We start from the raw sequence: 21,154 nt of genomic DNA, 5'->3' as shown, positions 1-21,154 counted from the left end.
ATATAGACCCCACACTGACTCTGTACCAGTACCCCCTGTATATAGACTCCACACTGACTCTGTACCATCACCCCCTGTATATAGACTCCACATTGACTCGGTACCGTAACACCCTGTATATAGCCTCCACATTGACTCGGTACCGTAACACCCTGTATATAGCCTCCACATTGACTCAGTACCGTAACACCCTGTATATAGCCTCCACATTGACTCGGTACCGGTACCCCCTGTATATAGCCTCCACATTGACTCTGTACCGTAACACCCTGTATATAGCCTCCACATTGACTCTGCACCAGTACCCCTGTATATAGCCTCCACATTGACTCTGTACCGGTACCCCTGTATATAGCCTCCACATTGACTCTGTACCGGTACCCCTGTATATAGACTCCACATTGACTCTGTACCTGGTACCCCCTGTATATAGCCTCCACATTGACTCTGTACCGGTACCCCCTGTATATAGACTCCACATTGACTCTGCACCAGTACCCCCTGTATATAGCCTCCACATTGACTCTGTACCGGTACCCCCTGTATATAGCCTCCACATTGACTCTGTACCAGTACCCCCTGTATATAAACCCCACACTGACTCTGTACCAGTACCCCCTGTATATAGACCCCACACTGACTCTGTACCAGTACCCCCTGTATATAGACTCCACACTGACTCTGTACCAGTACTCCCTGTATATAGACTCCACACTGACTCTGTACCAGTACCACCCTGTATATAGACCCCACATTGACTCTGTACCAGTACCCCCTGTATATAGCCTCCACATTGACTCTGTACCAGTACCCCCTGTATATAGACCCCACACTGACTCTGTACCAGTACCCCCTGTATATAGACTCCACACTGACTCTGTACCATCACCCCCTGTATATAGACTCCACACTGACTCTGTACCAGTACCCCCTGTATATAGACTCCACATTGACTCGGTACCGTAACACCCTGTATATAGCCTCCACATTGACTCGGTACCGTAACACCCTGTATATAGCCTCCACATTGACTCAGTACCGTAACACCCTGTATATAGCTTCCACATTGACTCGGTACCGGTACCCCCTGAATATAGCCTCCACATTGACTCTGTACCGTAACACCCTGTATATAGCCTCCACATTGACTCTGCACCAGTACCCCCTGTATATAGCCTCCACATTGACTCTGTACCGGTACCCCCTGTATATAGACTCCACATTGACTCTGTACCGCAGTACCCCTGTATATAGCCTCCACATTGACTCTGTACCGGTACCCCCTGTATATAGACTCCACATTGACTCTGCACCAGTACCCCTGTATATAGACTCCACATTGACTCTGTACCGGTACCCCCTGTATATAGCCTCCACATTGACTCTGTACCAGTACCCCCTGTATATAGACTCCACACTGACTCTGTACCAGTACCCCCTGTATATAGACTCCACATTCACTCTGTACCAGTACCCCCTGTATATAGACTCCACACTGACTCTGTACCAGTACCCCCTGTATATAGACTCCACACTGACTCTGTACCAGTACCCCCTGTATATAGACTCCACACTGACTCTGTACCGGTACCCCCTGTATATAGCCTCCACATTGACTCTGTACCGGTACCCCCTGTATATAGCCTCCACACTGACTCGGTACCAGTACCCCCTGTATATAGACTCCACACTGACTCTGTACCAGTACCCCCTGTATATAGACTCCACACTGACTCTGTACCGGTACCCCCTGTATATAGACCCCACACTGACTCTGTACCGGTTCCCCCTGTATATAGCCTCCACATTGACTCTGTACCGGTACCCCTGTATATAGCCTACCCCCACATTGACTCTGTACCAGTACCCCTGTATATAGACCCCACACTGACTCTGTACCAGTACCCCTGTATATAGACTCCACACTGACTCTGTACCAGTACCCCTGTATATAGCCTCCACATTGACTCTGTACCAGTACCCCCTGTATATAGACCCCACACTGACTCTGTACCAGTACCCCCTGTATATAGACTCCACACTGACTCTGTACCAGTACCCCCTGTATATAGACTCCACACTGACTCTGTACCGGTACCCCCTGTATATAGCCTCCACATTGACTCTGTACCAGTACCCCCTGTATATAGCCTCCACATTGACTCTGTACCAGTACCCCCTGTATATAGCCTCCACATTGACTCTGTACCGGTACCCCCTGTATATAGCCTCCACATTGACTCTGTACCGGTACCACCTGTATATAGCCTCCACATTGACTCTGTACCTGTACCCCTGTATATAACCTCCACATTGACTCTGTATCAGTACCCCCTGTATATAGCCTCCACATTGACTCTGTACCTGTACCCCCTGTATATAGCCTCCACATTGACTCTGTACCTGTACCCCCTGTATATAGCCTCCACATTGACTCTGTACCGGTACCCCCTGTATATAACCTCCACATTGACTCTGTATCAGTACCCCCTGTATATAGCCTCCACATTGACTCTGTACCTGTACCCCCTGTATATAGCCTCCACATTGACTCGGTACCGTAACACCCTGTATATAGCCTCCACATTGACTCGGTACCGTAACACCCTGTATATAGCCTCCACATTGACTCAGTACCGTAACACCCTGTATATAGCCTCCACATTGACTCGGTACCGGTACCCCCTGAATATAGCCTCCACATTGACTCTGTACCGTAACACCCTGTATATAGCCTCCACATTGACTCTGCACCAGTACCCCCTGTATATAGCCTCCACATTGACTCTGTACCGGTACCCCCTGTATATAGACTCCACATTGACTCTGTACCGGTACCCCCTGTATATAGCCTCCACATTGACTCTGTACCAGTACCCCTGTATATAGACCCCACACTGACTCTGTACCAGTACCCCTGTATATAGACCCCACACTGACTCTGTACCAGTACCCCTGTATATAGACTCCACACTGACTCTGTACCAGTACCCCTGTATATAGACTCCACACTGACTCTGTACCAGTACCCCCTGTATATAGACCCCACATTGACTCTGTACCAGTACCCCTGTATATAGCCTCCACATTGACTCTGTACCAGTACCCCTGTATATAGACCTCCACACTGACTCTGTACCAGTACCCCTGTATATAGACTCCACACTGACTCTGTACCAGTACCCCTGTATATAGACTCCACACTGACTCTGTACCAGTACCCCTGTATATAGACTCCACATTGACTCGGTACCGTAACACCCTGTATATAGCCTCCACATTGACTCGGTACCGTAACCCCTGTATATAGCCTCCACATTGACTCAGTACCGTAACACCCTGTATATAGACTCCACATTGACTCGGTACCGGTACCCCTGAATATACCCTCCACATTGACTCTGTACCGTAACACCCTGTATATAGCCTCCACATTGACTCTGCACCAGTACCCCTGTATATAGCCTCCACATTGACTCTGTACCGGTACCCCTCTATATAGACTCCACATTGACTCTGTACCAGTACCCCTGTATATAGCCTCCACATTGACTCTGTACCGGTACCCCCTGTATATAGACTCCACATTGACTCTGCACCAGTACCCCTGTATATAGCCTCCACATTGACTCTGTACCGGTACCCCTGTATATAGCCTCCACATTGACTCTGTACCAGTACCCCTGTATATAGACCTCCACACTGACTCTGTACCAGTACCCCTGTATATAGACTCCACATTCACTCTGTACCAGTACCCCTGTATATAGACCCCACACTGACTCTGTACCAGTACCCCTGTATATAGACTCCACACTGACTCTGTACCAGTACCCCTGTATATAGACCCCACACTGACTCTGTACCGGTACCCCCTGTATATAGCCTCCACATTGACTCTGTACAGTACCCCCTGTATATAGCCTCCACATTGACTCTGTACCAGTACCCCTGTATATAGACTCCACACTGACTCTGTACCAGTACCCCTGTATATAGACTCCACACTGACTCTGTACCAGTACCCCCTGTATATAGACTCCACACTGACTCTGTACCGGTCCCCCTGTATATAGCCTCCACATTGACTCTGTACCGGTACCCCCTGTATATAGCCTCCACATTGACTCTGTACCAGTACCCCTGTATATAGACCCACACTGACTCTGTACCAGTACCCCTGTATATAGACTCCACACTGACTCTGTACCAGTACCCCTGTATATAGCCTCCACATTGACTCTGTACCAGTACCCCTGTATATAGACCCACACTGACTCTGTACCAGTACCCCTGTATATAGACTCCACACTGACTCTGTACCAGTACCCCTGTATATAGACCCCACACTGACTCTGTACCAGTACCCCTGTATATAGCCTCCACATTGACTCTGTACCAGTACCCCTGTATATAGCCTCCACATTGACTCTGTACCAGTACCCCTGTATATAGCCTCCACATTGACTCTGTACCGGTACCCCCTGTATATAGCCTCCACATTGACTCTGTACCGGTACCCCTGTATATAGCCTCCACATTGACTCTGTACCTGTACCCCTGTATATAACCTCCACATTGACTCTGTATCAGTACCCCTGTATATAGCCTCCACATTGACTCTGTACCTGTACCCCCTGTATATAGCCTCCACATTGACTCTGTACCTGTACCCCCTGTATATAGCCTCCACATTGACTCTGTACCGGTACCCCCTGTATATAACCTCCACATTGACTCTGTATCAGTACCCCCTGTATATAGCCTCCACATTGACTCTGTACCTGTACCCCCTGTATATAGCCTCCACATTGACTCGGTACCCCCGTAACACCCTGTATATAGCCTCCACATTGACTCTCGGTACCGTATACACCCTGTATATAGCCTCCACATTGACTCAGTACCGTAACACCCTGTATATAGCTTCCACATTGACTCTGTACCGGTACCCCCTGAATATAGCCTCCACATTGACTCTGTACCGTAACCCCTGTATATAGCCTCCACATTGACTCTGCACCAGTACCCCTGTATATAGCCTCCACATTGACTCTGTACCGGTACCCCCTGTATATAGACTCCACATTGACTCTGTACCGGTACCCCCTGTATATAGCCTCCACATTGACTCTGTACCGGTACCCCCTGTATATAGACTCCACATTGACTCTGCACCAGTACCCCCTGTATATAGCCTCCACATTGACTCTGTACCGGTACCCCCTGTATATAGCCTCCACATTGACTCTGTACCAGTACCCCCTGTATATAGACCCCACACTGACTCTGTACCAGTACCCCCTGTATATAGACTCCACATTGACTCTGTACCAGTACCCCCTGTATATAGACCCCACACTGACTCTGTACCAGTACCCCCTGTATATAGACTCCACACTGACTCTGTACCAGTACCCCCTGTATATAGACCCCACACTGACTCTGTACCGGTACCCCCTGTATATAGCCTCCACATTGACTCTGTACCGGTACCCCCTGTATATAGCCTCCACATTGACTCTGTACCAGTACCCCCTGTATATAGACCCCACACTGACTCTGTACCAGTACCCCCTGTATATAGACTCCACACTGACTCTGTACCAGTACCCCCTGTATATAGACCCCACACTGACTCTGTACCGGTTCCCCCTGTATATAGCCTCCACATTGACTCTGTACCGGTACCCCTGTATATAGCCTCCACATTGACTCTGTACCAGTACCCCCTGTATATAGACCCCACACTGACTCTGTACCAGTACCCCCTGTATATAGACTCCACACTGACTCTGTACCAGTACCCCCTGTATATAGCCTCCACATTGACTCTGTACCAGTACCCCCTGTATATAGACCCCACACTGACTCTGTACCAGTACCCCCTGTATATAGACTCCACACTGACTCTGTACCAGTACCCCCTGTATATAGACTCCACACTGACTCTGTACCAGTACTCACTGTATATAGACTCCACACTGACTCTGTACCAGTACCACCCTGTATATAGACCCCACATTGACTCTGTACCAGTACCCCTGTATATAGCCTCCACATTGACTCTGTACCAGTACCCCCTGTATATAGACTCCACACTGACTCTGTACCAGTACCCCTGTATATAGACTCCACACTGACTCTGTACCATCACCCCTGTATATAGACTCCACACTGACTCTGTACCAGTACCCCCTGTATATAGACTCCACATTGACTCGGTACCGTAACACCCTGTATATAGCCTCCACATTGACTCGGTACCGTAACACCCTGTATATAGCCTCCACATTGACTCAGTACCGTAACACCCTGTATATAGCTTCCACATTGACTCGGTACCGGTACCCCCTGAATATAGCCTCCACATTGACTCTGTACCGTAACACCCTGTATATAGCCTCCACATTGACTCTGCACCAGTACCCCCTGTATATAGCCTCCACATTGACTCTGTACCAGTACCCCCTGTATATAGCCTCCACATTGACTCTGTACCAGTACCCCTGTATATAGACTCCACATTGACTCTGCACCAGTACCCCCTGTATATAGCCTCCACATTGACTCTGTACCGGTACCCCTGTATATAGCCTCCACATTGACTCTGTACCAGTACCCCCTGTATATAGACCCCACACTGACTCTGTACCAGTACCCCCTGTATATAGACTCCACATTGACTCTGTACCAGTACCCCCTGTATATAGACCCCACACTGACTCTGTACCAGTACCCCCTGTATATAGACTCCACACTGACTCTGTACCAGTACCCCCTGTATATAGACCCCACACTGACTCTGTACCAGTACCCCCTGTATATAGCCTCCACATTGACTCTGTACCGGTACCCCCTGTATATAGCCTCCACATTGACTCTGTACCAGTACCCCTGTATATAGACCTCCACACTGACTCTGTACCAGTACCCCCTGTATATAGACTCCACACTGACTCTGTACCAGTACCCCCTGTATATAGACCCCACACTGACTCTGTACCGGTTCCCCCTGTATATAGCCTCCACATTGACTCTGTACCGGTACCCCCTGTATATAGCCTCCACATTGACTCTGTACCAGTACCCCCTGTATATAGACCCCACACTGACTCTGTACCAGTACCCCCTGTATATAGACTCCACACTGACTCTGTACCAGTACCCCCTGTATATAGCCTCCACATTGACTCTGTACCAGTACCCCCTGTATATAGACCCCACACTGACTCTGTACCAGTACCCCCTGTATATAGACTCCACACTGACTCTGTACCAGTACCCCCTGTATATAGACCCCACACTGACTCTGTACCGGTACCCCCTGTATATAGCCTCCACATTGACTCTGTACCAGTACCCCCTGTATATAGCCTCCACATTGACTCTGTACCAGTACCCCCTGTATATAGCCTCCACATTGACTCTGTACCGGTACCCCCTGTATATAGCCTCCACATTGACTCTGTACCGGTACCACCTGTATATAGCCTCCACATTGACTCTGTACCTGTACCCCCTGTATATAACCTCCACATTGACTCTGTATCAGTACCCCCTGTATATAGCCTCCACATTGACTCTGTACCTGTACCCCCTGTATATAGCCTCCACATTGACTCTGTACCTGTACCCCCTGTATATAGCCTCCACATTGACTCTGTACCGGTACCCCCTGTATATAACCTCCACATTGACTCTGTATCAGTACCCCCTGTATATAGCCTCCACATTGACTCTGTACCTGTACCCCCTGTATATAGCCTCCACACTGACTCTGTACCAGTACCCCCTGTATATAGCCTCCACATTGACTCTGTACCGGTACCACCTGTATATAGCCTCCACATTGACTCTGTACCTGTACCCCCTGTATATAACCTCCACATTGACTCTGTATCAGTACCCCCTGTATATAGCCTCCACATTGACTCTGTACCTGTACCCCCTGTATATAGCCTCCACATTGACTCTGTACCTGTACCCCCTGTATATAGCCTCCACATTGACTCTGTACCGGTACCCCCTGTATATAACCTCCACATTGACTCTGTATCAGTACCCCCTGTATATAGACTCCACATTGACTCTGTACCAGTACCCCTGTATATAGCCTCCACATTGACTCTGTACCGGTACCCCTGTATATAGCCTCCACATTGACTCTGTACCAGTACCACCTGTATATAGCCTCCACATTGACTCTGTACCTGTACCCCCTGTATATAGACTCCACATTGACTCTGTATCAGTACCCCTGTATATAGCCTCCACATTGACTCTGTACCCTGTACCCCTGTATATAGCCTCCACATTGACTCTGTACCTGTAGCCTCCACCCCTGTATATAGCCTCCACATTGACTCTGTACCGGTACCCCTGTATATAACCTCCACATTGACTCTGTACCAGTACCCCTGTATATAGCCTCCACATTGACTCTGTACCAGTACCCCTGTATATAGCCTCCACATTGACTCTGGTACCCCCTGTATAACACCCTGTATAGCCTCCACATTGACTCGGTACCGTAACACCCTGTATATAGCCTCCACATTGACTCAGTACCGTAACACCCTGTATATAGCTTCCACATTGACTCGGTACCGGTACCCCCTGAATATAGCCTCCACATTGACTCTGTACCGTAACACCCTGTATATAGCCTCCACATTGACTCTGCACCAGTACCCCCTGTATATAGCCTCCACATTGACTCTGTACCGGTACCCCCTGTATATAGACTCCACATTGACTCTGTACCGGTACCCCCTGTATATAGCCTCCACATTGACTCTGTACCGGTACCCCCTGTATATAGACTCCACATTGACTCTGCACCAGTACCCCCTGTATATAGCCTCCACATTGACTCTGTACCGGTACCCCCTGTATATAGCCTCCACATTGACTCTGTACCAGTACCCCCTGTATATAGACCCCACACTGACTCTGTACCAGTACCCCCTGTATATAGACTCCACATTGACTCTGTACCAGTACCCCTGTATATAGACCCCACACTGACTCTGTACCAGTACCCCTGTATATAGACTCCACACTGACTCTGTACCAGTACCCCTGTATATAGACCCCACACTGACTCTGTACCAGGTACCCCTGTATATAGCCTCCACATTGACTCTGTACCGGTACCCCTGTATATAGCCTCCACATTGACTCTGTACCAGTACCCCCTGTATATAGACTCCACACTGACTCTGTACCAGTACCCCTGTATATAGACTCCACACTGACTCTGTACCAGTACCCCTGTATATAGACCCCACACTGACTCTGTACCGGTCCCCCTGTATATAGCCTCCACATTGACTCTGTACCGGTACCCCTGTATATAGCCTCCACATTGACTCTGTACCAGTACCCCCTGTATATAGACCCCACACTGACTCTGTACCAGTACCCCTGTATATAGACTCCACACTGACTCTGTACCAGTACCCCTGTATATAGCCTCCACATTGACTCTGTACCAGTACCCCCTGTATATAGACCCCACACTGACTCTGTACCAGTACCCCCTGTATATAGACTCCACACTGACTCTGTACCAGTACCCCTGTATATAGACCCCACACTGACTCTGTACCGGTACCCCTGTATATAGCCTCCACATTGACTCTGTACCAGTACCCCCTGTATATAGCCTCCACATTGACTCTGTACCAGTACCCCTGTATATAGCCTCCCACATTGACTCTAGTACCGGTACCCCTGTATATAGCCTCCACATTGACTCTGTACCGGTACCACCTGTATATAGCCTCCACATTGACTCTGTACCTGTACCCCTGTATATAACCTCCACATTGACTCTGTATCAGTACCCCTGTATATAGCCTCCACATTGACTCTGTACCTGTACCCCTGTATATAGCCTCCACATTGACTCTGTACCTGTACCCCCTGTATATAGCCTCCACATTGACTCTGTACCAGTACCACCTGTATATAGCCTCCACATTGACTCTGTACCGGTACCCCCTGTATATAGCCTCCACATTGACTCTGTACCGGTACCCCCTGTATATAGCCTCCACATTGACTCTGTACCGGTACCACCTGTATATAGCCTCCACATTGACTCTGTACCAGTACCCCCTGTATATAGCCTCCACATTGACTCTGTACCGGTACCCCCTGTATATAGCCTCCACATTGACTCTGTACCGGTACCACCTGTATATAGCCTCCACATTGACTCTGTACCGGTACCACCTGTATATAGCCTCCACATTGAGTTATGGGGTGTTTCAGGCCCTGAAGTGAACAGAATTGTGCACTCGTAAACTCCATTAAAAAGGAAGGCAGAAGGACTTGCATTGCAAACTTCTCTTGCTTGGCTAATCATTTGGACCGATGACAAATATGGCCTTGGGGATTCCCCCAAGGGTAAGTGGATGAGGGTGTGTCTTGAATGAGTTTGAAATGCAGCCTAGGAACAGGGTTGTCTAGCCCTGCCCTAGAATCTAGGAAGAAACACAGCCTAGGAACAGGGTTGTCTAGCCCTGCCCTAGAATCTAGGAAGAAACGCAGCCTAGGAACAGGGTTGTCTAGCCCTGCCCTAGAGTCTAGGAAGAAACGCAGCCTAGGAATCGGGTTGCCAAGCCCTGCCCTAGAATCTAGGAAGAAACGCAGCCTAGGAACAGGGTTGTCTAGCCCTGCCCTAGAATCTAGGAAGAAACGCAGCCTAGGAACAGGGTTGCCTCGCCCTGCCCTAGAGTCTAGGAAGAAACGCAGCCTAGGAACAGGGTTGCCTCGCCCTGCCCTAGAATCTAGGAAGAAACGCAGCCTAGGAACAGGGTTGCCTAACCCTGCCCTAGAATCTAGGAAGAAACGCAGCCTAGGAACAGGGTTGCCTAGCCCTGCCCTAGAATCTAGGAAGAAACGCAGCCTAGGAACAGGGTTGCCTAGCCCTGCCCTAGAGTCTATGAAGAAACGCAGCCTAGGAACAGGGTTGCCTCGCCCTGCCCTAGAATCTAGGAAGAAACGCAGCCTAGGAACAGGGTTGCCTCGCCCTGCCCTAGAATCTAGGAAGAAACGCAGCCTAGGAACAGGCTTGCCTCACCCTGCCCTAGAATCTAGGAAGAAACGCAGCCTAGGAACAGGGTTGCCTCGCCCTGCCCTAGAATCTAGGAAGAAACGCAGCCTAGGAACAGGGTTGCCTCGCCCTGCCCTAGAATCTAGGAAGAAACGCAGCCTAGGAACAGGGTTGCCTCGCCCTGCCCTAGAATCTAGGAAGAAACGCAGCCTAGGAACAGGGTTGCCTCGCCCTGCCCTAGAGTCTAGGAAGAAACGCAGGTCACTATATGGAACTTGAATCAGAACTTTGCATCAGAGCCTCCACAGTCCTGTTTCAGCTCAATACATTGTTTAACTTAAGCATTCATCACTTACATTTTTTAAGCCCTGGTTGTAACCGGCGCTCTTCACCATTGTCCAAACTGTAAAAGATTATGTAAAAAAAAAATTCAAAGGATTAAAAAAAAGATAATGATTCATATATATCAGATTTACACACATGAAGTGTTGGGATTAGTTACTCGTTACATTTAACAATATTACAGACAATATTACTGGAAGGTAACACATTTATTACTAGTTACATTACGTTGAGTTACTTTCACGAAAAAAGAAAAAAAATCAATATCTCACTGTTTGTTTGACTGTTGGGAGGAACAAGGCGAGCCTTGCCCACTCTACCAAAGATAGGCTACTTACTAACTCAGGTTTGATCACTAGTGTCTCCTTCCATCTGATAGGCTGCTTACTAACTCAGGTTTGACATGCAGGAACACACTCACATGAATGCAGACACACAGGAACACACTCACATGCATGCAGACACACAGGAACACACTAACATGCATGCAGACACACAGGAACACACTCACATGCATGCAGACACACAGGAACACACTCCCATGCAGGCAGACACAGGAACACACTCACATGCAGGCAGACACAGGAACACACTCACATGCAGGCAGACACAGGAACACACTCACATGCAGGCAGACACAGGAACACACTCACATGCAGGCAGACACAGGAACACACTCACATGCAGGCAGACACACAGGAACACACTAACATGCATGCAGACACACAGGAACACACTCACATGCATGCAGACACACAGGAACACACTCACATGCATGCAGACACACAGGAACACACTCACATGCATGCAGACACACAGGAACACACTCACATGCAGGCAGACACACAGGAACACACTAACATGCATGCAGACACACAGGAACACACTCACATGCATGCAGACACACAGGAACACACTCACATGCATGCAGACACACAGGAACACACTCACATGCATGCAGACACACAGGAACACACTCACATGCATGCAGACACACAGGAACACACTCACATGCATGCAGACACACAGGAACACACTCACATGCATGCAGACACACAGGAACACACTCACATGCAGGCAGACACAGGAACACACTCACATGCAGGCAGACACAGGAACACACTCCCATGCAGGCAGACAATACTGATAGAGGCAAACACTCAAAATACTTGAGTTTCTCCAGTCCTGCAGAGAACAGCTTCAGTGCTGAGTCTTCTGGGTGATTGTAGCTCAGGTCCAGCTCTCTTAGATGTGAGGGGTTTGACTTCAGAGCTGAGGCCAGAGAAGCACAGCCTTCCTCTGTGACCAGGCAGCCTGACAGCCTGCAGAGAGTTGATCATAATTTCTACACGTAAGCATTTCCACATTACACACCAACATTATTTTATACACGGACTGCTAAAATCTTAAGTGGGCAGCTATCTTTTCATTCTTTTTGCCAGATAAACAACTGCAATGAAAACATTATTATTATTATTTTTTACAAAAGAGAATGAGTGGTTTATTGCACATTGATTTGAGTTAATACATCTCTTCATATAACATGTAACTTATAACATGTAACATATAACATGTAACATATAACATGACAAGGAAGACAACAAAATACAGACTGGAAGCAGTGAATACTCAGTTCTCATGCCCAAATATATTAGGCTGGTACACACTAAGAAAAGAGGGTTCCTCAAGGGTTCTTTGGGAAGTGTGATGGTTCTATGTGGAACCATAATGACTCGCAGAACTCGTTGAGACCTTTAATGGTTCTTTGGGAAATGTGATGGTTCTATGTGGAACCATGATGACTCAGAGAACCCTTTGAGACCTTTAATGGTTCTTTGGGAAACGTGGGACCTTTAATGGTTCTTTGGGAAATGTGGGACCTTTAATGGTTCTTTGGGAAATGTGGGACCTTTAATGGTTCTTTGGGAAATGTGGGACCTTTAATGGTTCTTTGCGGTTCACAAAAGGGTCCCTTTCCTCTTTGAGTGATGATTAAAATGTAGGGGTGGTGGCCCTTTCTAATATTTTGGGGCGTGGTTTGCAAACACAGCTCTTTTTGTGCACCCGTGAGAGTGTTTACCAGTATATCTAATGTTGTGTTAGGCCATCTGTCACGCCCTGGTCGAAGTGTTTTGTGTTTATCTTCATTTATTTGGTCAGGCCAGGGTGTGACATGGGTTTTTGTATGTGGTGTGTATGTAGTGGGATTGTAGCTTAGTGGGGTGTTCTAGGTAAGTCTATGGCTGTCTGAAGTGGTTCTCAAGCAGAGGCAGGTGTTTATCGTTGTCTCTGATTGGGACCCATATTTAGGCAGCCATATTCTTTGGTTGTGTTGTGGGTGAATGTCCTTAGTGTCTTGATGTCCTTATTCTGTGTTAGTTTGCACCAGTTTAGGCTGTTTCGGTTTTCATTACGTTTATTGTTTTGTTGAGTTTGTGTTTTGATTCGTGTTACGTTGTTTTATTAAACATGGATCGCAATCTACACGCTGCAGTTTGGTCCAACTCTCCTTCACCACATGAAAACCATTACAGAATCACCCACCACAGGACCAAGCAGCGTGTCAACAGGCAGGAGCCACAGGAGAAGCAACAAAGGCAGCAACAGCGGCGCAATGAGGAATGGACATGGGACGATATATTGGATGGCAAGGGTTGCTACACATGGGAGGAGATCCTGGCGGGAAGGGATCGCCTTCCATGGGAACAGGTGGAGGCAGCGAGGAGAGCAGAGGAGCCGGCGATATGAGGGAACACGTTTGGCAAGGAAGCCCGGGAGTCAGCCCCAAAAATGTATTGGGGGGTGGCTCACAGGGAGTATGGCAGCACCAGGTAGGAGACCTGCGCAAACTCCCTGTGCTTACCGGGGGGCTAGAGAGACCGGGCAGGCACCGTGTTATGCTGTGGTGCGCACGGTGTCTCCAGTGCGGGTGCATAGCCCGGTGCGGTATATTCCAGCTCCGCGTATCGGCCGGGCTAGATTGAGCGTCGAGCCAAATGCCATGAGGCCGGCTCTACGCATCTGGTCCCCAGTGCGTCTCCTTGGGCCGGCTTACACGGCACCAGCCTTGCGCTCGGTGCCTCCGGTTCGCCTGCATAGCCCAGTGCGGGCTATTCCACCTCGCCGCACTGGCAGGGCGACCGAGAGTATTCAACCAGGTAAGGTTGGGCAGGCTCGGTGCTCAAGAGCTCCAGTGCACCTGCACAGTCCGGTCTATCCAGTACCACCTCCACACCCCAGCCCTCCGGTAGCAGCTCCCCGCATCAGGCTTCCTGTGCGTGTCCTCGGTTCAGTACCACCAGTACCAGCACCACGCATCAGGCCTACAGTGCGCCTCGCCTCTCCTGCACTGTCGGAGTCTCCCGCCTCTCCAGCGCTGCCGGAGCCTCCCGCCTGTTCAGCGCTATCAGAGCCTTTCTCCTCTCCTGCGCTACCGGAGTCTCCCGCCTGTTCAGCGCAGCTAGAGCCTTCTTCCTCTACAGCGCTGCTGGAGTCTCCTGTTTGTTCAGTGCAGCCAGAGCTGTCAGCCTGCATGGAGCAGTCAGAGTTGTCAGCCTGCATGGAGCAGCCAGAGCTGCCAGTCTACATGGAGCAGCCAGAGCTGTCAGTCTGCAAGGAGCTGCCAGTCTGCAAGGTGCTGCCAGCCTGCATGGAGCAGCCAGAGCTGTCAGTCTGCAAGGAGCTGCCAGCTTGCATGGAGCAGTCAGAGCTGCCAGCTTGCATGGAGCAGTCAGAGCTGCCAGTCTGCAAGGAGCTGCCAGTCTGCAATGAGCTGCCAGTCTGCAAGGTGCTGCCAGCCTGCATGGAGCAGTCAGAGCTGCCAGCCTGCATGGAGCAGTCAGAGCTGTCAGTCTACATGGAGCAGCCAGAGCTGTCAGTCTGCATGAGGCAGCCTGAGCTGTCAGCCTGCATAGAGCAGCCAGAGCTGTCAGTCTGCAAGGAGCTGTCAGTCTGCAAGGAGCTGCCAGTCTGCAAGGAGCTGCCAGTCTGCAAGGAGCTGTCAGTCTGCAAGGAGCTGTCAGTCTGTAAGGAGCTGTCAGTCTGCATGAAGCAGCCAGAGCTGTCAGTCTGCAAGGAGCTGTCAGTCTGCAAGGAGCTGCCAGTCTGCAAGGAGCTGTCAGTCTGCAAGGAGCTGCCAGTCTGCAAGGAGCTGCCAGTCTGCAAGGAGCTGCCAATCTGCACGGAGCCGCCAGAGCTGCTAGTCTGTAAGAAGCCGCCAGAGCTGTCAGCCTACATGGAGCAGCCAGAGCCGCCAGTCAGCGTGGAGCAGTCAGAGCCGCCAGTCAGCATGGAGCAGCCAGATCTTCCAGATCTGCCAGAACTGCCAGTCGGCCAGGATCTGCCAGTCGGCCAGGATCCGCCAGTCGGCCAGAATCCGCCAGATCCGCCAGTCAGCCAGGATCTGCCAGTCAGCCAGGATCTACCAGTCAGCCAGGATCTGCCGAGACCACCAGCCAGCCAGGATCTGGTAGATCTATCTACCTGCCTGAGCTTCCTCTCTCCTGAGCTTCCTCTCACTCCTGAGCTTCCTCTCACTCCTGAGCTTCCTTTCACTCCTGAGCTTCCTTTCACTCCTCAGCTTCCTTTCACTCCTGAGCTTCCTTTCACTCCTGAGCTTCCCCTCAGTCCCAAGCTGCCTCAGTCCCGAGCCGCCCCTCAGTCCCGATCTGCTCCTCAGTCCAGTGGGGTTCTGGGTGAGGACTACTAGGCCATGGTCGGCGGCGAGGGTGGACTATCCAAGGACGCGAGGAGGAGGGACTAAGACAGTGTTTGAGTGGAGTCCACGTCCCGCGCCGGAGCCGCCACCATGGATAGACGCCCACCCGGACCCTTCCTATTGTTTTGAGGTGCGTTCGGGAGTCCGCACCTTAGGAGGGGGGTTCTGTCACGCCCTGGTCGAAGTGTTTTGTGTTTATCTTCATTTATTTGGTCAGGCCAGGGTGTGACATGGGTTTTTGTATGTGGTGTGTATGTAGTGGGATTGTAGCTTAGTGGGGTGTTCTAGGTAAGTCTATGGCTGTCTGAAGTGGTTCTCAATCAGAGGCAGGTGTTTATCGTTGTCTCTGATTGGGACCCATATTTAGGCAGCCATATTCTTTGGTTGTGTTGTGGGTGAATGTCCTTAGTGTCTTGATGTGCTTATTCTGTGTTAGTTTGCACCAGTTTAGGCTGTTTCGGTTTTCATTACGTTTATTGTTTTGTTGATTTTGTGTTTTGATTCGTGTTACGTTGTTTTATTAAACATGGATCGCAATCGACACGCTGCAGTTTGGTCCGACTCTCCTTCACCACATGAAAACCGTTACACCATCACATGACAGTGGCCTGTGACGGTGTCTTGGGATAGCGTCATATACTGTATGTCCTTCTGTCAATTGAGAACGGTTGAGTAACTCAGTAGTTCATAATGATCTCCTCAGAGACTCCCTGCTGTTACAGAACTAACAAACCTGATTCAACCTTTTTAAAATGTATATAATATGGATAGCCAGAATTTAAAAATATATATATGTGTGGTTCTTCAATAGGATCTATCTCTATAGAACCATTCTCCATAAAGGTTTGATAAAGAACCATAGAAAAGGGAACCCTTTTTTTGGGGGGTGATTAGGAAAGGGTTCCTTATAGGTTCCATATAGAACCTTAGTAGCATGGTTCTTTATAGAACATTCATAAAAGGTTCTATAAAGAACCAAAACGGGATCCACTATGGCAACAAGCCAAATAACCCTTTTTTTGGGGGCACAGAAACGTTTGTGTTTAGTGTGTATATCAGCCTACAGTATAGTGGAACTGTAATAAGTACATGTTGACCTCAGTGTCTCCAGTTGACAGTGTGGACTCTCCAGTCCAGCAGAGAGCAGCTTCACTCCTGAATCCTGCAAGTCATTGTCACTCAGGTCCAGCACCCTCAGTTGGGAGGAGTTTGAGCTGAGAGTCGAGGCCAACGGAGCACAGCAGGTGTCTGTGAGGTTACATCCATTCAGCCTAAATGGAAAGTAGAAATGGGAAATGTTCACAATTGTGTGTTATTTGATTAAAAAAAAAAACAGTAATTATGTTTTATTGTGGTGTAAATATGAACATTATTTCAGATGTTTACGTTTTTAATATCCATTTACTTACAGTGCTGTTCTGGAGGCTTTGATCACTGGCAGCAGCCTAACAAAACCTTCCTCTGATCTGGAGTATTTCTTCAGGTCAAACACTTCCAGCTTCTCTTCTGAAGTCAGCAACACAAAGACCAGAGCTGACCAATGAGCAGATGAGAGGCTGGCTTCTGAGAGACTTCCTGATCTCAGGTAGCTTTGGATCTCCTCCACTAAAGAATGGTCATTCAACTCATTCAGACAGTGGAACAGATTGATGCATCTCTCTGAGGTGGGCTTGTCCCTGATCTTTGCCTTGATGTACTTGACAATCATTTCATTGGTCTGTGAGCTGCTACTTGTCTGTGTCAGTAGGCCTCGTAGGAGAGCCTGATTGGACTTCAATGAGAGGCCCAGAAGGAAGCGGAGGAACAGGTCCAGGTGTCCACTCTCACTCTCTAAAGCCTTGTCCACTGCACTCCTTGCCAGGTCGATTAGACGGTTGTCAATCGACAGGGTCCGCAGCTTGGCAGAGGTTGATTGCGGATTGGCCATTAGATTCACGTTGTTGTTGACGACTGAGAGGAACACATACACAGCAGCCATGAACTCCTGGATGCTCAGATGAACAAAGCAGTAGACCTTCTCCTGGTACAGCCCATTCTCCTCTCTGAAGATCTGTGTGCACAGTCCTGAATACACTGATGCCTCTCTGACATCAATACCACATTTTTTCAGGTCTTCCTCATAGAAAATCAGATTGCCTATCTCCAACTGTTGGAAAGCCAGTTTCCCCAGTGACATAATGCTCTCTTTATCCCAGTGTTGATCGATCTGCTCTTTCCCTTCAAACTTCACCAGTGTCTGTTTGGACTGAAATATGAGGAAATACATGTACATCTCAGTCAGAGTCTTGGGCATCACTCTTTTTTCTGTCTTCATTATGTTCTCAAAAACTGTAGCAGAAATCCAACAGAAGACAGGTATGTGGCACATAATGTGGATGCTCCTTGATATCTTGATATGTGAGATGATTCTGCTGACCAAATTCTCATCACTGATTCTCTTCCTGAAGTACTCCTCCTTCTGTGGATCATTGAACCCTCGTACCTCTGTCACCTGGTCAACACACCCCGGAGGGATCTGATTGGCTGCTGCAGGTCGGGAGGTTATCCAGAGGAAAGCGGAGGGAAACAGATTCCCCTTGATGAGATTTGTCAGCAGCACGTCCACTGAGGTAGACTCTGTGACATCAAAACAGATCTTGTTGTTCTTGAAGTCTAGAGGAAGTCGACACTCATCCAGACCATCAAGGACAAACAGAACGTTGTACTTGTCATAATTAGAGATTCCTGATTCTTTGGTTTCCATGACAAAGCGATGAATAAGTTCCGTCATGCTGTGGTTTCTCTCCTTCATCAAATTCATCTCCCGAAACGAAAGTGGAAATATGAATTGAAGCTCCCGGTTTGCTTTCCCTTCAGCCCAGTCCAGAATGAACTTCTGCACAGAGACTGTTTTTCCAATGCCAGCGACTCCCGTCGTCAGCACAGTTCTGATAGATTTATCTTGTCCAGGTAAGGGCTGAAAGATGTCATTGCATTTTATTGGTGTCTCATGTGTTGCTGGTCTCCTGGATGCTGCCTCAATCTGTGTCATCTCATTTTCATTATTGACTCCTCCACACCTACCCTCTGTGATATAGAGCTCTGTATAGATCTTACTGAGAAGTCTGGAGTTTCCTTGTTCCGCTATTCCCTCCAATACACATTCAAACTTATTTTTCAGATGAGATTTTAGCTTACGTTGGCACTTCACGGCAGGTGTATCTACAAAATGTAAAAAACAATGCAGAGGAATGATGATCAGAGGATGATCGCTCCCGGTAACCCTTTTTTTACATTGATATTTAATGGTATTTTTTATTTTATTTTATTTTAAATGCACTGACATTTTGCATCAGCTTTTTGTTCTTTGACTGCTTTTTGAGAATGATTGATGAATTGGTCATCTTGAATGAAGCTTTGGGACTGTTTGGATTTTCAATGATTAGAATGCCACATTGGTAAACTATCTATATGGGGCAGCCTAGTGGTTAGAGTGTAGAGGCGGCAGGGTAGCCTAGTGGTTAGAGTGTAGAGGCGGCAGGGTAGCCTAGTGGTTAGAGTGTAGAGGCGGCAGGGTAGCCTAGTGGTTAGAGTGTAGAGGCGGCAGGGTAGCCTAGTGGTTAGAGTGTAGAGGCGGCAGGGTAGCCTAGTGGTTAGAGTGGAGAGGCGGCAGGGTAGCCTAGTGGTTAGAGTGTAGAGGCGGCAGGGTAGCCTAGTGGTTAGAGTGTAGAGGCGGCAGGGTAGCCTAGTGGTTAGAGTGTAGAGGCGGCAGGGTAGCCTAGTGGTTAGAGTGTAGAGGCGGCAGGGTAGCCTAGTGGTTAGAGTGTAGAGGCGGCAGGGTAGCCTAGTGGTTAGAGTGTAGAGGCGGCAGGGTAGCCTAGTGGTTAGAGTGTAGAGGCGGCAGGGTAGCCTAGTGGTTAGAGTAGAGGCGGCAGGGTAGCCTAGTGGTTAGAGTGTAGAGGCGGCAGGGTAGCCTAGTGGTTAGAGTGGAGGGCGGCAGGGTAGCCTAGTGGTTAGAGTGTAGAGGCGGCAGGGTAGCCTAGTGGTTAGAGTGTAGAGGCGGCAGGGTAGCCTAGTGGTTAGAGTGTAGAGGCGGCAGGGTAGCCTAGTGGTTAGAGTGTAGAGGCGGCAGGGTAGCCTAGTGGTTAGAGGGAGGGGCGGCAGGGTAGCCTAGTGGTTAGAGTGTAGAGGCGGCAGGGTAGCCTAGTGGTTAGAGTGTAGAGGCGGCAGGGTAGCCTAGTGGTTAGAGTGTAGAGGCGGCAGGGTAGCCTAGTGGTTAGAGTGTAGAGGCGGCAGGGTAGCCTAGTGGTTAGAGTGGAGGGGCGGCAGGGTAGCCTAGTGGTTAGAGTGTAGAGGCGGCAGGGTAGCCTAGTGGTTAGAGTGTAGAGGCGGCAGGGTAGCCTAGTGGTTAGAGTGTAGAGGCGACAGGGTAGCCTAGTGGTTAGAGTGTAGAGGCGGCAGGGTAGCCTAGTGGTTAGAGTGTAGAGGCGGCAGGGTAGCCTAGTGGTTAGAGTGTAGAGGCGGCAGGGTAGCCTAGTGGTTAGAGTGTAGAGGCGGCAGGGTAGCCTAGTGGTTAGAGTGTAGAGGCGGCAGGGTAGCCTAGTGGTTAGAGCGTTGGACTAGTAAACGGAAGGTTGCTCATAGTTCAAATCCCTGAGTTGACAAGGTACAAATCTGTCGTTCTGCCCCTGAACAGGCAGTTAACCCACTGTTCCTAGGCCGTCATTGAAAATAAGAATTTGTTCTTAACTGACTTGCCTAGTTAAATAAAGGTAAAATAAATCACAAATATTCTGAGTAGCTTCACCAACATTGACAATTTGTTGCTGTTTGTTTGTACATGTATGCAAAATAAAGCTAAACTTAACTAAAACATACGTGTTACTAGAGTCTTGATTTACTGTATCTAGGATCTCAAGATGAAAGGTTACTAGAGTTTTGATTTACTGGATCTAGGATCTCAAGATGAAAGGTTACTAGAGTTTTGATTTACTGTATCTCAAGATTAAAGTCTGAATGTTTGCACACATATTATATATTTAGCATACGAC

General features: G+C 48.9%; 1 protein-coding gene across 12 annotated transcripts in view; it reads right to left on the bottom strand.

The window, feature by feature from the left end:
• Positions 1–21,154, bottom strand: part of LOC118379593 (NLR family CARD domain-containing protein 3-like) — a 40,713-nt gene that overhangs the window by 9,176 nt on the left and 10,383 nt on the right. For all 12 annotated transcript variants that reach the window (XM_052526420.1, XM_052526424.1, XM_052526421.1 and 9 more), the window contains 4 exons: positions 17,534–19,325; positions 17,222–17,395; positions 12,577–12,729; positions 11,422–11,468 (listed from right to left, as the gene is read on the bottom strand). In XM_052526420.1, the coding sequence (XP_052382380.1) occupies positions 11,422–11,468; positions 12,577–12,729; positions 17,222–17,395; positions 17,534–19,325 (2,166 nt within the window). The remainder of the gene's footprint in view (positions 1–11,421; positions 11,469–12,576; positions 12,730–17,221; positions 17,396–17,533; positions 19,326–21,154) is intronic.

Source organism: Oncorhynchus keta, chromosome 10 (genome assembly GCF_023373465.1).
Source record: "Oncorhynchus keta strain PuntledgeMale-10-30-2019 chromosome 10, Oket_V2, whole genome shotgun sequence".
Lineage (NCBI taxonomy): Eukaryota > Metazoa > Chordata > Actinopteri > Salmoniformes > Salmonidae > Oncorhynchus > Oncorhynchus keta.
Note: the sequence above shows the minus strand (reverse complement) of the source record. Positions and strands in the feature narration are given on the sequence as shown.